Source organism: Aethalodelphis obliquidens, unplaced genomic scaffold, assembly GCF_003676395.1.
Source record: "Aethalodelphis obliquidens isolate GAN/ISIS:26980383/991018 unplaced genomic scaffold, ASM367639v1 scaffold6, whole genome shotgun sequence".
Classification (NCBI taxonomy): Eukaryota; Metazoa; Chordata; class Mammalia; order Artiodactyla; family Delphinidae; genus Aethalodelphis; species Aethalodelphis obliquidens.
The window spans coordinates 38,383,755-38,399,208 of NW_020837950.1; the positions used below are offsets into that span (position 1 = coordinate 38,383,755).

Sequence of the window (15,454 nt, forward strand, 5' to 3'; positions counted from 1 at the left end):
GCCAGTCGCATGAGATACTCTTCGTCACCCATTCAGGGGAACCACAGAAGGAGGGGTGTGGGACAAGTAGAAGCAAACTTTTTATGAACATAAATACAACAGGGAAGTTAAGTGGATGATTTAAAAGAAGAAGGAGAACAGAACTTTTAAGAGGAAGAAGAGAGATTTTTGCTCCAGGCAACTCTAAAAGTTGAACACTGAATTTAGCTGAGAGCTTCCTGGCAGCCAAGGTGAAAAGGAAAAAAAAAAAAAAAAAGAAGTTCTAAAGTTCTCCTTATTTTATATGGAAAGCATGTATGTCAGGGAGGAGAGATAAATATTTTCTTGCCCTAATACTCTAGGATTACTTTGTCACATGAATGTTGCATTTTTGAACTTTGAGAAATACTATGGTTTAGTGCATGCTGCAGAAACATTACTCATTCAGCTGTTTCTTCCACTTACCCTTAATAAATGCTAGGAAAAATATTAAATTACAGCTTACAAAAGAGACATTCTGAGACAGTTTTCAATATACTCCTGGGCTTGCTTCTTGGAGAATCTGGAGAAATTTAACAGTTTTGGTTTTTTTTTTCCTACCTAAGAAGAGCAATTTCACATGGCCTGTGATGCAGAGCAGTGTTTTTAGGGATGATGCCCATTGTGTCTGGAATGGAATGTCCACAGGAGCCGTCACCATAGACACCATCCCTGTAGGAGGATGAATATATAAGTGCTGAATATTTAAATCCATGTTCTAAATGCGTCTCCCCTGATCTGATTATTGTGATCTCAGGGGTCTAATCAGACAGCCAACATTTGTGCATATATCCATGGAGGTTTACTCAATTAAGGGCTTGGTAAAAAAAAAAAAAAAATGACAGGTTCGCTGAAGCTGGAAATTTGCAGTGTTCAGCCTGGGAAAGGCCTGAGTCACATGGGTGAGCTTGAATCCTGGGAAGGTTAGCTCTTTGAGAATATTCCAACCCAGGTTTCTGTGTTTCAGAGGGGCTTGTGGAAAGGACCCTGGAGGTCATTTAGTTCAATCCTCCTTCTGAAGATAGAATCGACTCCTGGGCATCCTGAGCAAGTGGCGATCAGACCTCTGTCTGGATGTCTCCTATGAGGATGAGCACACAGGGCCGGGCAAACAGGAGGGGCTCAGTTATATTCATGAAGCCAGGGTTTAGCATGTGTTACATCACCCAATCATTACAGGAGCCATGTGAGGCACGGGGCACTGCTCATCTACCCAGTGGTAGAGACGGGCTTTGCTGTGGGATCGATCAGGAGAGCCCGGTTCTCTCTTGGCTCTTCTCCTGGCCAACTCAGTGACCTTGGGCAAGTCATTGCACCTCTCAGGGCCTCTGTTTTCCAACTTTTAAACAAAGGCTTGGCGCTCCATGGTTTCAAAGATCCCTGCCAGCTGCATCCCTGACAAGGAGTGTGTCTTGGTTGGACCAACCATCCCTGTGGGACCCAGCCTCAGACACAACGGACATCCTAATCCCACTGAAATCTGTGCTTGTCCCTGTTGGCAGCTTTCCAGACATTCCTGGGCAAAGAGGACGTCTCCCGAGAGGTGGAGGAGGTCCTGGCGGAGAGCCGCGAGCAGAGGAACAGCCGTCTGGTGTCCGTGCTGGAGCTGCTCAGGAGTCCCTCTGTCCGCTGGCAGGTCATCACTGTGGTCATCACCATGGCCTGTTACCAGCTCTGTGGCCTCAATGCGGTGAGCGCTTCTGCACAAATGGAGGAACCAGAGGGAGGCATGGGAGAGGGGCAGTTCAGGGCCTGGACGCCCAAGTCCCAGCCCCAGCTCTGTGCCGTTGGGCAACCACATAACCTGATCTTTAGTTTCTGCATCTGTAAAATGGGATAACATAATACTGAAAGAAATAATCCATGCAAGATGTTCAATAAAGCAGCTAGCCCAGAATTACCCCTTAATAAAGGCTGCCTATCAGTATAATTACTTATCCTTAGAAATACTTAAAAGTCATATTTCTTATAAAATGGGTATTAGGAAGTCATAAGTGAGCAACACTGAGATGATTTAAATAAAAGTACCCTTGGCTGGGCTGGCTTCAGTGCACAACTTGGCCTGAGAAAACCTCAAGGCTTTAAAGAAAAAGTTTCTTGGGGCCTGAGTTGACGTGGGCAGGGAAACCGGAGGAGGGAGTCTTGCATGGGGTTCCCTAACCCTCTGATGGACAAAGCCGCCTCTTCTGTCTTGGGGGCTCCAGAAGGTAGAATTCAGGAATTTGAGGCCTAGGAGGCACACTTAGGATTATTATTATTATTGTCCCTTCTGGAAAAGAGTGGGTTGCCTCCAGGGGTGGTGAGTTCCCCATTCATGAAAGTGTGCGAGCCAGCTGGCCAGCCACTCGGCAGGGATGCACAGAGGAGATTCTTGTACCGAAGCATCCAAACTACCTCTGAGGTCACTTACGTAGCTCAGGACAAGTGTGGCTAGGCCTAGAGGGAGGGAGAAGGGAACTTCTGAAGAGGTCTGGGTAAAATAACTGCCCTGTGTGTATGAGCCTGGCATACAAAAGTCAGCAGGGAGGGTGTTTGTGGGTATGTAGGGGAGGTGACCTGAAAGGGGAGTAATTCCTGTCCGGAGAGGGAAGATGACAGCACAGGAAGTTATAACCACAATGCTCTGCCTCATTTCATCAACTCTTAATTCTTTTTTTGGAAACAGTGGGATGATATGAAATCATCTCCCTACTTATTTGTTTAACCTTGGTCTGGTCAGCAGAATGAGGGAGCACCTGGGTTAGCAGCGTGACCTTGGATTAGTCCTGTCGTTTCCTCCTCTTTGTAAGACCAAGGTCATGCTAGACAGTCTCAAATGCACCCTGCCTGTTCTGAGAAAGCAGAGAGAGAATGTATCCACTCTTTAAAGTTAGCATGTGGAGTCATAAAACCACATATGGAATCTGTATTTAACGAGGCATTTAGATTGAGAACCATGACATTTCTAAACAGAATTCTCTCCTCCGCTGGGACATAATTTTCCAATTTGCATACCCTGTATAACTTTATAAATTCTCCTAGGGTGCATCTATAAGCCCCACTGCATAAGCATAGATGGAAAAAAAAGTCTCTCCGCTCCCAGAGCCAGCAGTGCTGAGATCTCAGCCACCCGCCTCGCGTTGACTGTGTTCCATCTCTTTTCTTATCGTTGTGAGAACACTTAGCATGAGACCTTCCCTCTTAACAAATGTCCAAGTGCACAACACAGTACTGTTAACTCTAGGCACCATATCGCGCAGATCTCTAGAGCTTGTTCATCTTGCTTTACTGGAACCTTACACCTGTTGATTAGCAACACCGAGTTTTCCCTCTACCAGCCCCTGGCAACCGCAACTGGACTCAGCTTCTATGAGTCTGACTATTTTAGATACCTCATATCAGTGAAATCGTGCAGTGTTTGTCCTCTGTGACTGGCTCATTTCACTTAGCATAATGTCCTCCAGATTCAGCCACGGTGTCACAAAATGCAAGATTTCTTCCTTTTTTTTTAAGGCTGATTAATATTGCATTAAATGTGTATACTACGCTTTCTACCTCCACCCATCCGTCAACAAACATTTAGGTTATTTCCATATCTTGGCTATTGTGACTATTGCTGCATTGAACATAGGAGTGCTAACATCTCTTCAAGATCCTGCTTTCAACTCTTTGGGATAAAAACCCAAGAGTGGAGTTGCTGGATCATATGGTAACTCTATTTTTAGCTTTTTGAGGAACCACCATACTGTTTTCCATTGTGGCTGCACCCGTTGACATTCCTACCAAGAGTGCACTAGACTAGGCTCCCAAGTTCTCCACATCTTCACCAGCACTTGGTAGTTAGTAATAGTAGTAGTAGCAGCCATCCTAACAGGCGTGAGGTGATCTCTTGCTGTTTTGATTTGCATTTCTCTGGTGATTAATGATGTTGAGACTCTTTTCATATGCCTGTTGGCTATTTGTATGTTTTCTTTGGAGAAACATCTATTCAAGTCCTTTGCCCACTTGTTAACAGGGTTTTTTAGAAGCTTTGTGCGGGGGGGGGGGGGGGGGATTTTGTTATTGTCATTTTGCTTTATTTTTATTTTTTTCCTATCGAAATGTAGGAGTTCCTTATATATTTTGGATATTAGCCCCTTATCGGGTATATATGGTTTGCTAGTATTTTCTCCCATTCTGGAGGTTGCCTTTGTGTGCTGTTGATGATTTCCTTTGCTGTGCAGAAGCTTTTTAGTTTGATGTAGTCCCACTTGTCTAATTTTGCTTTGGGTGTCATACTCAAAAAATCATTGCCAAGATCAATGTTATGAAGTTTTCCCCCTATGTTTTCTTCTAGAAGTTTTACAGTTCCAGGTCTTATATTTAAGTCTTTAATCCATTTTGAGTGAAGATAAGGGTCCAATTTCATTCTTTTGTGTGTGGATATCCAGTTTTTCCAACACCACTTGTCAAAAAGATTATCCTTTCCCCACTGAATATTCTCGGCACCCTTGTCAATCAGTTGACTGTATATGCATAGGTTCATTTCTGGGTTCTCTCTTCTGTTTCATTAGTCTGTATGTCTGTCTTTATGCCAGTACCATACTGTCTTAATTACTGTGGCTTTATAACATATTTTGAAATAAGGAAGTGTGGTGCCTCTAGTTCTGTGTTTTCTCAAGATTGTTTTGGTTATTCATGGTCTTCTGAGGTTCCATATAAACTATAGGATTATTTTTTTCTATTTCTGTAAAATATGCCATTGGGATTTTGATGGGGATCACATTGAATCTGTAGATTGCTTTGGGTAGTATGGACATTTTAACTAATACATATTAAGTCTTCTGATACGTGAACATGGAAGATCTTTCCATTTATTTGTGTCTTCTTTCATTTCTCTCATCAGTGTTTTGTATTTTTCAATGTAAAAGTCTTTCACTTCATAGTTAACTTTATTCTCAAGTATTTTATTATTTTTGATGTTGTTGAAAATGGGATTATATTCTTAATTTCCTTTTTGGATAGTTCCTTGTTAGTGTATAGAAATGCAACTGATTTTTGTATGTTGATTTTGTATCCTAAAACTTTACCGAATTTGTTTATTAGTTCTAACATTCTGTATGTGTATGTGTGTGTGTGGTATCTTAGGGTTTTCTACATATAAGAACATGTCATTTGCAAACAGTGATAATTTACTTCTTCCTTTCTGATTTGGATGCATTTTGTGTCTTTTTCTTGCCTAATTTCTCTGGCTAGGACCTCCAGTACTATGTTGAATAAAAGTGGCAAGAGTGGGCATCCTTCTAAGACCTTCCTGACCTTAGAAGAAAAGCTTTCAGTTTTTCATCGTTGAGTATGATGGTAGCTGTGGGCTTATCATGTATGTGCCCTTTATTTTTATGTTTTGTTTTGGGGGGGGTTGTTTGTTTTGGGTTTTTTTGTTGTTTTGGGTTTTTTTTAACAAAAAGGGTATATTAAACCCAACTATATCAATAATTATATGAAATGTAAATGGGAAATAATACTCCGAGTAAAAGAGATTATTGGCATGCATCTGAAAGCAAAACTCAAGTATATCCTATTTACAAGAGAGAAACATTTAAACATAAAGATACAATTTGAAAGTAAAAAATGGAGAAAAGATACACCATGCAAACAGTAAACATGAGAATTCTGGTGTGTCTAAAATAATATAAAACAACTATATGCCCTTTATTACATTGAGGTAATTTCCTTCTATTCTTAGTTTGTTGAGGATTTTTTTTTTTTTTTTTTTTTTTTTTTTTTTGCGTTACGCGGGCCTCTCACTGCTGTGGCCTCTCCCGCTGCGGAGCACAGGCTCCGGACGGGCAAGCTCAGCGGCCATGGCTCACGGGCCCAGCCGCTCCGCGGGATGTGGTATCTTCCCGGACCGGGGCACGAACCCGTGTCCCCTGCATCGGCAGGCGGACTCTCAACCACTGCGCCACCAGGGAAGCCCCGAGGATTATTTTTAATCTTTAAATCAGGAGTAATACTTCCGGCTTGGCATGGAACCTGACATGGCCTGGATTAAAGAGCTCTGGGCCAAGATCCAGAGGCCTGGCTTTCTGTCTCACTGTGACCACAAAACCTGCAGTTTTAAGCCAGGCCAGTTGCTTTCCCTTGCCCAGCCTCTGTCTGCTCAGCTGTAATAATAATCAAGCACACACTTACTTAGCACTTAATATGAGCCAAGAGCTGTCTCCATGGCAGCCCTGTGAGCTAGGCATGACTGTTAGGCACAGAAACATTGAGATACTTTCCCTAGGTCACACAGCTAGGAATGGTGGAAAGGGGATTTGAGCCCCAGCCATTTCGCTACAAGGTCTGGGTGCTTAAACCCCGAGCAGGAAGGATCCCCAAGGCCCCCTCAGAGCATCCCCATATGTGTCACTGGGCTGTGTCCCCAGGTCATCCCTAGGAAGCCAAGGGGACAAGTCTTACTTCCATCTTACATACAAAAGGATAAACACTGGTTAGCAGCAAATCCCAGCCTCAGAGCCCAGCTGTCCTGTGCTTCAGTCCAATCTCTCTCCCTGCACCTGCTACCTTTTAATCCAAATAATTCATGTCACCAAGGAAGAGAGCTGTCTAACACAGATGAAAAACTTTAAATGTCCTTTAAGGCTTGCTCTGTCCCCTTAGTTTTACCAGAAATTATTTGGGGGTGGGAGGACATGGTCCATATGTTAAGACAGTTGTAAATACTGCTAGACATCTCCATTCATCACTTTATTCTGACTCCAAAGGTCCTTCGGGGTAGGTGGCACCATCCCCATTTTCTAGATGAAGAAACTGAGGCTTACAGAGGGTCAAGGACTTGCTCAAGGTCACAGTGGGTGACGCCTGTGCTGTCAAACTCACATGTCCTGGCACCAGGGGCCCTGCCAGTTTGGCCAGCCCATCTCTAAGACCTTGCACTAAACCAGCCTTTCTCAGCCTCAGCACGGTGCACATTTGGGGCTGGAAAGTTCATTGCCACGAGGACTGCCCTGTCCTCTGTAGGATGTTTTGCAGCTTACCCGGCCTCTACCCACTAGATGACAGCAGATATAACACTAAAAAATTTCTCCAGACGTTGCCTGACATCTGCTGGGGACAAAATTGCCCCCAGTTGAGAACCACTGTCCTAAACAAGCATTATGTATTGTTCAGTACTTTTTGGCTGGAGAGTCAATGAACGGTTTTCACATACTAGAAAATCCAAGTGAAAGTTGAATTTAACATTTAGTTATTTCTAAATTCCTTTTCAGTGTCATATTGGGTTTTCTCCCCTCCTCACAATAACTTTCAAGTTCTTTTCTCTAAAATTAGACTTGTCACTTAAAATTACTTATTTTATGCAGCTGCCTTCCTCCTGAGCAATTTGTCATTTGCACAAAAAACAGGCTTTTGTGCAAATATTTAGTCTCTCTGACACTGCTCCCCTCCCCCCCCAGCCATCCTCGAGGTTGGAGACCCTTCCCACGGTGCCTGTGTCTCCAGCAGCCCATGGCATATGGGAGGCAGCTGAGTGTTTAGGAAGGCAAAGAGTATGGGGTGAGAAGAACAAGGGCAAGGAGGGCACTGTTTCTACCAAGTCCTTGGGTTGATGAAAATTGGACCAACTGCCAAACCTGGTGCAAGGAAGCCATAGTTTTCTTGAACCTTCTGGAATCTTCTGGAAGGTCAAGGATGATGATGATGGTACTCTTATCTATCTTGGGTTGCCCTTCTTTCTTCTGGATTCCTATCTTTTTTTTTTTTTTTGCGGTACGCGGGCCTCTCACACAACTGTCCCATGTTCTCCTTTACCAAGGAGCAGTCACATCTCCATAGAGAGATGGAAATCTTCCAAAATGATACCCATTATTTGTTATGCACCAATTAGAGAAAAGATGCTTTACTTCATCATTTAAAAAACTTTCACAACAACCTTGAAAGACAGAGTATGATTACCTTCTTTCAGAGAACGGAGATTTCGAGACGTGAAATCGTTTGCCTCCAGACCCACAGGTCACCAGAAGCAGCGCTGGGATTGAAACCCCAGCTTGTGGGCCTCTCAGAATTGCTGCCCCTTCCACCCCACCATCTGCATCAGTGGCTGAAGACCACCAGGCAACCAGAAAAAGCACGACTGTGTCGGGATGAGGTCAATGCAAATCACAGTCCACAGGAGGGTCCTCTGGGGGACACGCTCCAAACTTCCTCGTGCCTCTGTGTTGTTCAACGCCCTCAGACTGCCAGATCAAATAAAACTCAGTGGGAGCAGATGCAGAGAGTTACCTTCCGGCTCTGTAAGGTGAGGCAGAGAGAGGGAGATGGCTTCGTGAAGCCAGCAAAATGAGGCCGACGGCTTGTGTGATGTACAGGCCTTCCCCATGGCAACAGGACCAGCCCAGCACGTCCTCCCTGCAGGCCCTGGATGGGGAGAGGGTCCAAAGGGCCGATTTCTGCCTGTCATTGCAGAAATGCATTTAAGTATAAGATGACTGGAGGGCCACTTATAACTGTCCCTGTGAGCCCATAATGTGGGCTGTCTTCACCGTGACTCTCTTCACTAATGTTTAAACCTGTCAGGGATGCTCCTGGCAGTGTTGCTACAAGGGAGAGCTGGAAGCAGGGAAGAAAGGGGGTTGGAAGGGGTGTGAGAAGCCAGGAAGGAGCACCACGCAGGAGGCCGGAACATAGCTTCCACGGAGAACACATATCACATGGGATCAGAGGCTGGAAGCTTCTGGAATGTGAGCAGGTCAGGGTGTGGGGTTCAGAGCTGAGGCTGAGAATGATACAAATGTCAGATCCACCTTTGCAGCAGGGCAGCTGGGGGTGGAAAGGGCCCAGAGAGATCACTGACTGTTGAAAATCCATGAATTTGGGCAAAGAGTAAGAAAGGCAGCTAAACTCTTCTGATCCAACCCTGAAGGTGTGCTGGGGAATCAGTTACCTTCAAAAGGAGAAGAGATCATATAAACAGATCCAGTGGAGACTAAGGCATTTTGGAATTATTTTAGCTTCTGTCAGAGCCCTAAGAGCTTTAGGAATTAATGAATTATCAGGAGCTACTTCCGTACTCTATGGACATGACAGCAAAGATAGAGTCTAAAATTCTAATTTATCAGCTCATTCAAATGAGAGGCAGACACAAGCAGGAGAGTCTTTGTTTTACGTGAATATTTTTTTAAATAATATTTAATTTTATCTTATTTATTTCTGGCTGCGTTACATCTTCGTTGCTGCAAGCCATTGCTGCGCACGGGCTTTCTCTAGTTGCGGCGAGCGGGGACTACTATTCATTGTGGTGCGCAGGCCTCTCATTGCGGTGGCTTCTCTTGTTGCAGAGCATGGGCTCTAGGTGCGCAGGCTTCAGTAATTGTGACTCACAGGCTCAGTAGTTGTGGCTCGCAGGAGCTAGAGCGCAGGCTCAGTAGTTGTGGCGCATGGTCTTAGTTGCTCTGCAGCGTGTGGGATCTTCCCGGACCGGGGCTCAAACCCGTGTCCCCTGCATTGGCTGGCGGATTCTTAACCACTGCGCCACCAGGGAAGTCCCTGTTTTATGTGAGTATTAAAACCAATTTTTGCCACTAAATGCATCAACGCCCACAAGCTCAGAAAAATTCATGCAGTAGTTTTTACTGGAGTCTCTGGGTGTGCCTATAACTTTATGAAGAATTACTGATTTACTAAAAAATAAACTTTTGAATTTAAAAAAATGCGAAGTGAGAGCTGTGAGTTCAGCTTTACTGGGGGCTTACTGAGGGCTATAGCCCAAGAAACAGCCTCTCAGATAGCTCTGAAGAACTGCTCCAAAGAGGTAGCGGGGGAGATCAGTATATATGATTTTGGTGAAGGGGGTACGTACAATCAAGCACACATCTCAGTAGAAGGTTGCTGCTAGCCACAAGGAGCATATGTCTCGTCAATGATTTTAGTGCTTTTCTAAGTATGAGAAAATGCAAGATATTGGGTTCATAAAATTTTCTTTCAAAAACATCTATCTGAAAGCCAGTTTTCCCAGAGCACAGAGTGTCTCATTCCTGACCTCCGCCCTGAACTGCTTTCAGGGTGTGTTGAAGGTCAATGACTGCAGTGGCTAATGACCTAACCCTTGTAGAGCCAGGTGGCGAGTGACATTCTTTAGCTGGCAAAACCATCTGTAGATATGAGTAGGTCCTAAATTATAACTTCTCCCCCAATGTGTGGAAGGTTTTTTTCCAACCAATGCTGGTAAAAATACAAATCTGTAGAAACAAGACCTTTCTCCAGAAACAAAGAACCAGATGCAGAGAACACACCCAGCTACAGTCGAGCCTGACAAGTTATAAGCAACAAGCCCTAATGTTTCTGCTTAACGATGATCAGTTTATAAATGTTCCCAAAGCCCTTCAAGGCAGCACGTTTTCTTGTCAGATTTCATGTATCAAGACTGCATGGTTTTCTATCATTCAGCAAACTCTTGCTTTTCAAAGAAATGGCTAGGATTGGGAGGACACAAATGATTTATGTTCAGCCTATCGATCCAAAACTTTAGATCAATGAATAGTGACTTACCCAGTTCCTGACATCTCCCAGGAAGGGTGTGGTTATCCTCTTTTGACAAGGAGGAGAAGGAATCTCAGCAAGGCAGAGGGAATTGCCTGAGGTCAAACAGGTAGTTCAAGATGCAGCCAGGTCTCCAAACTCCAAATCAGTCACTGTCGGATGCCCTGTGAGTATCTGTTAGGGTTAGGTTTGGCCTCATGTGGCAGAAGCCTCAACAGTGATCTAAACAATATAGGTCTTCTCTCTCACATGAAGGAAATTAGGAGGGCTGGTACAGGGGACCCAGGACCACGCACGGTGGTCTGCAGAGGGCATTCCTTATTTATGCCTGTTATCCTGGAATCATTATTAACACACTCCAAAATGCCCAGGTTTGAATCACGCTAGTGAGTATGGACACAGTCTCCTCCTTTTCTTTTTTCTTTTTAACATCTTTATTGGAGTATAATTGCTTTACAATGGTGTGTTAGTTTCTGCCACATAACAAAGTGATTCAGCTATACATATACATATATCCCCATATCCCCTCCCTCTTGTGCCTCCCTCCCACCCTCCCTATCCCACCCCTCTAGGTGGACACAAAGCACCCAGCTGATCTCCCTGTGCTATGCGGCTGCTTCCCACTAGCTAGCTATTTTACATATGATAGTGTATATATGTCCATGCCACTCTCTCACTTCATCCCAGCTTACCCTTCCCCCACCCTGTGTCCTCAAGTGCATTCTCTATGTCTGTGTCTTTATTCCTGTCCTGCCCCTAGGTTCTTCAGAAACATTTTTTTTTTAGATTCCATATATATGTGTTAGCATACAGTATTTGTTTCTCTCTTCCTGACTTACTTCACTCTCTATGACAGACTCTAGGTCCATCCACCTCACTACAAATAACTCAATTTCATTTCTTTTTATGGCTGAGTAATATTCCGTTGTATATATGTGCCACATCTTCTTTATCCATTCATCTGTCGGACACTTAGGTTGTTTCCATGTCCTGGCTATTGTAAATAGAGCTGCAATGAACACTGTGGTACATGACTCTTTTTGAATTATGGTTTTCTCAGGGTATATGCCCAGTAGTGGGACTGCTGGGTCATATGGCAGTTCTATTTTCAGTTTTTTAAGGAATCTCCACACTGTTCTCCATAGTGGCTGCATCAATTTACATTCCCACCAACAGTGCAAGAGGGTTCCCTTTTCTCCACACCCTCTCCAGCATTTATTCTTTGTAGATTTTTTGATGATGGCCATCCTGACTGGTGTGAGGTGATACCTCATTGTAGTTTTGACTTGCATTTCTCGGATGATTAGTGATGTTGAGTGTCCTTTCATGTGTTTGCTGGCAATCTGTGTATCTTCTTTGGAGAAATGTCTATTTAGGTCTTCTGGCCATTTTTGGATTGGGTTGTCTGTTTTTTGATATTGAGCTGCAGGAGCTGCTTGTATATTTTGGAGATTAATCTTTTGTCAGTTGCTTCATTTGCAAATATTTTTTCCCATTCTGAGGGTTGTCTTTTTGTCTTGTTTATGGTTTTCTTTGCTGTGCAAAAGCTTTTAAGTTTATTAGGTCCCATTTGTTTATTTTTGTTTTTATTTCCATTTCTCTAGGAAGTGAGTCAAAAAGGATCTTGCTGTGATTTATGTCATGGAGTGTTCTGCCTGTGTTTTCCTCTAAGAGTTTTATAGTGTCTGGCCTTACATTTAGGTCTTTAATCTATTTTGAGTTTATTTTTGTGTATGGTGTTATGGAGTGTTTTAATCGCATTCTTTTACATGTAGCTGTCCAGTTTTCCCAGCACCACTTATTGAAGAGGCTGTCTTTTCTCCATTGTATATTCTTGTCTCCTTTGTCAAAGAGAAGCTGACCATATGTGCATGGGTTTATCTCTGGGCTTTCTATCCTGTTCCATTGATCTATATTTCTGTTTTTGTGCCAGTACCATACTGTCTTGATTACTGTAGCTTTGTAGTATAGTCTGAAGTCAGGGAGCCTGATTCCTCCAGGTCCATTTTTCTTTCTCAAGATTGCTTTGGCTACTCAGGGTCTTTTGTGTTTCCATACAAATTGTGAAATTTTTTGTTCTAGTTCTGTGAAAAATGCCATTGGTAGTTTGATAGGGATTGCATTGAATCTGTAGATTGCTTTGGGTAGTGTAGTCATTTTCACAATGTTGATTCTTCTAATCCAAGAACATGGTATATCTCTCCATCTATTTGTATCATCTTTAATTTCTTTCATCACTGTCTTATAGTTTTCTGCATACAGGTCTTTTGTCTACCTAGGTAGGTTTATTCCTAGGTATTTTTCTCTTTTTGTTGCAGTGGTAAATGGGAGTGTTTCCTTAATTTCTCTGTCATATTTTTCATCATTAGTGTATAGGAATACAAGAGATTTCACACAGTCTCCTTCTAACTTCCCGCTCCAGCATCTCAACTGGGGCTTTCATACCATAAGGGTTCTATGTATAGTTATGCAGCTTGTGAGTTGCAGAACTCTCCGGAGCTTCATTCATGTTGTACCCATTATAGATTTATTATGACAGTTTCCAGTGGATGACAGTAAAATGTCTTGTGGATCAGGGACCATATCTAATTCTCACAAAGTTACCATGGGGGCTAAAAGCAGTGCTGTCCTGAGGTCACCTAGTGTCCCAAGAGGGCTGCTGAAGCTCTAGCCATCACATTCACCATCCTGAGAGCAGAAAGGAGGAAGGGCAAAGAAGAGATCACACCTCTTTCATGAAAATCTCCTTTTAAGGAGAATTCCTGGAAGCCTTACCAATAGTTCTGTTCATATCTCATTGCCACACTTAGCTGAGCACATGTTGCTCCCAGTAATGTAGACATTCTGTTAGTATTGGAGAAAGGGAAAATGTGGGAGAAAGGAGAAAATAAGCGGTCGGCCAAGCCGCATAGCTCCACCTTATGCCTCTGGATTGAGCAGCAAATCTCAGAGACCACCTTGTACCTGAATTTAATTTAGAAAATAGATGCCTCTCACTGACCCTCCTGCCTTCTTTTTCTCTCCTGCTTTATAGATTTGGTTCTACACCAACAGTATCTTTGGAAAAGCTGGAATCCCTCCGGAAAAGATCCCATACATCACCTTGAGCACAGGTGGCATCGAGACTTTGGCTGCCATCTTCTCTGTGAGTAAACTGAGGGTTATTCCTGAGAACATCATGGGGGGTTAAACAGAGCCGCAGGGACCCCCAGGTAACAAGCGCATGAATTTAAAGAAACATGCCCTTTGTCACTCCGAAGTGTCTGAATTTGGGGAGTTTATAATGCAGTTTATCACTGACGTTTCACCCATCTAGAGAATATTCTTATCTACATCTTGTTTCCCTACTGTCTTCTTTTCAATAAGTAGTTCTTTTCTTTGAACTCTCACTTAGTCCCAAATGACACATTGTGGTGAGCACCCTGTAGAGAGGGCCATATCTCCCTGGGAGTCCAGATCAGAGCCCATATGAGCCTAAGTTCTGTTGCCATCACTTTAAAACCATTAGCTGTCATCACCACCCCAAACATGTAGGAGTTTGCAAGGCAAAGAAAAGGAGAAAGTACACTCCAGTCCATCAGTCCATCAAGAGGGTAACTTATTAATAAGCAACAGTGTCCAAAAGAAGAGAGACGTAGAGCTTGTCACTTTTTCTCAACCTTTGATATGTAAAATAAACATATGGGGGGCGTGGGGGGGGTGGATAAAACATTAGGGAATTTCAGAATCTAGCAGAAATTGCAAAGGTTTTGCAAACAGACCTAACTGGAGTTGAATCCTGGCTCTGGAAATTCTTGGCTGTGTGACGTTGGACAATGCACTCAACCTCTCTGGTCTTTGGTTTCGCCCTTTATGAGCTATTCCCATGTCTTCTACCTTGACCTTTTATTTCCACTCTTGCTCACTGATTTGCACTGACAAGATTGACGTCAGTGCAAACAGGCAGAGGCTTCCAATTGTATTTCTGACTCATTTCTGAAAGAACACTTTATTTTGTTCCCTGCTCTTAATGGGGCATTCTAACAAGATGCTTTTAAAAACGGATGTCATAAGAGCATAGAGACCTGATGTTCTGCCTCCCTCTTCCACTCACAGTCTTTTGTTAGAGAGACAATATCTTGATGTTTCACAATCTGGAAGTTTCTCAAAATTCTTGTCTTGAGTTATAGACTCTACCCAACTGTTATTATTAATTTTTACATTGATCATCAGGAGATCACAGTCGGTCTGGAACGGAAGTCATGGGGAAATTACAGTGTTTGTTTTTTGGATTTTCCTTTTTTTGTTTGTTTGGTTTTTTTTTTTTTGGTAAAGTATTTTGTTATGAGAAATCAGCATGAGCTCATTAGGGTAAATTTGTAAAATACAGAAAATAGAAACAAAGAAGAAATCACCTACAATCATACTATCCACATAAGTTTGGCAAAATCTCTCCTTGTGTTTTCCTTTTTTTTTTACATAAATTTATGTATTTATTTTTGGCTGCGTTGGGTCTTCGTTGCTGCACGCAGGCTTTCTCTACCTGCGGCGAGCAGGGGCTACTCTTCATTGTGATGCGTGGGCTTCTTATTGCAGTGGCTTCTCTTGTTGCAGAGCACGGGCTCTAGGCGTGCGTGCTTCAGTAGTTGTGCCTCACGGGCTCTCGAGCGCAGGCTCGGTAGTTGTGGTACACGGGCTTAGTTGCTCTGCAGCATGCAGGATCTTCCCAGACCAGGGATCGAACCTGTGTCTCCTGCATTGGCAGGTGGATTCTTAACCACTGCGCCACCAGAGAAGTCCCGCCCCTTGTGTTTTCTATACATCGATGGCTGTATAAATCTTACTCAGTGTAATCCTATGTATAGACTAATTTTAACTCTGCTTTTGTTCACATAAACTTATGTCCAAATGATTTTCCATCTTATTATTTGTTTGAGTAAATTTTTATTGAAGTATC

The 15,454-nt window shown here is 43.2% G+C and overlaps 1 protein-coding gene across 1 annotated transcript in view; it reads left to right on the top strand.

Annotated features, from left to right (window-relative positions):
* Positions 1-13,708, top strand: part of SLC2A9 (solute carrier family 2 member 9) — a 122,797-nt gene extending 109,089 nt beyond the window's left edge. The window contains exons 7-8 of the mRNA XM_027104038.1: positions 1,521-1,708; positions 13,553-13,708. Of these exons, the coding sequence (XP_026959839.1) occupies positions 1,521-1,708; positions 13,553-13,708 (344 nt within the window). The remainder of the gene's footprint in view (positions 1-1,520; positions 1,709-13,552) is intronic.
* Positions 13,709-15,454: the final 1,746 nt, after the last annotated feature.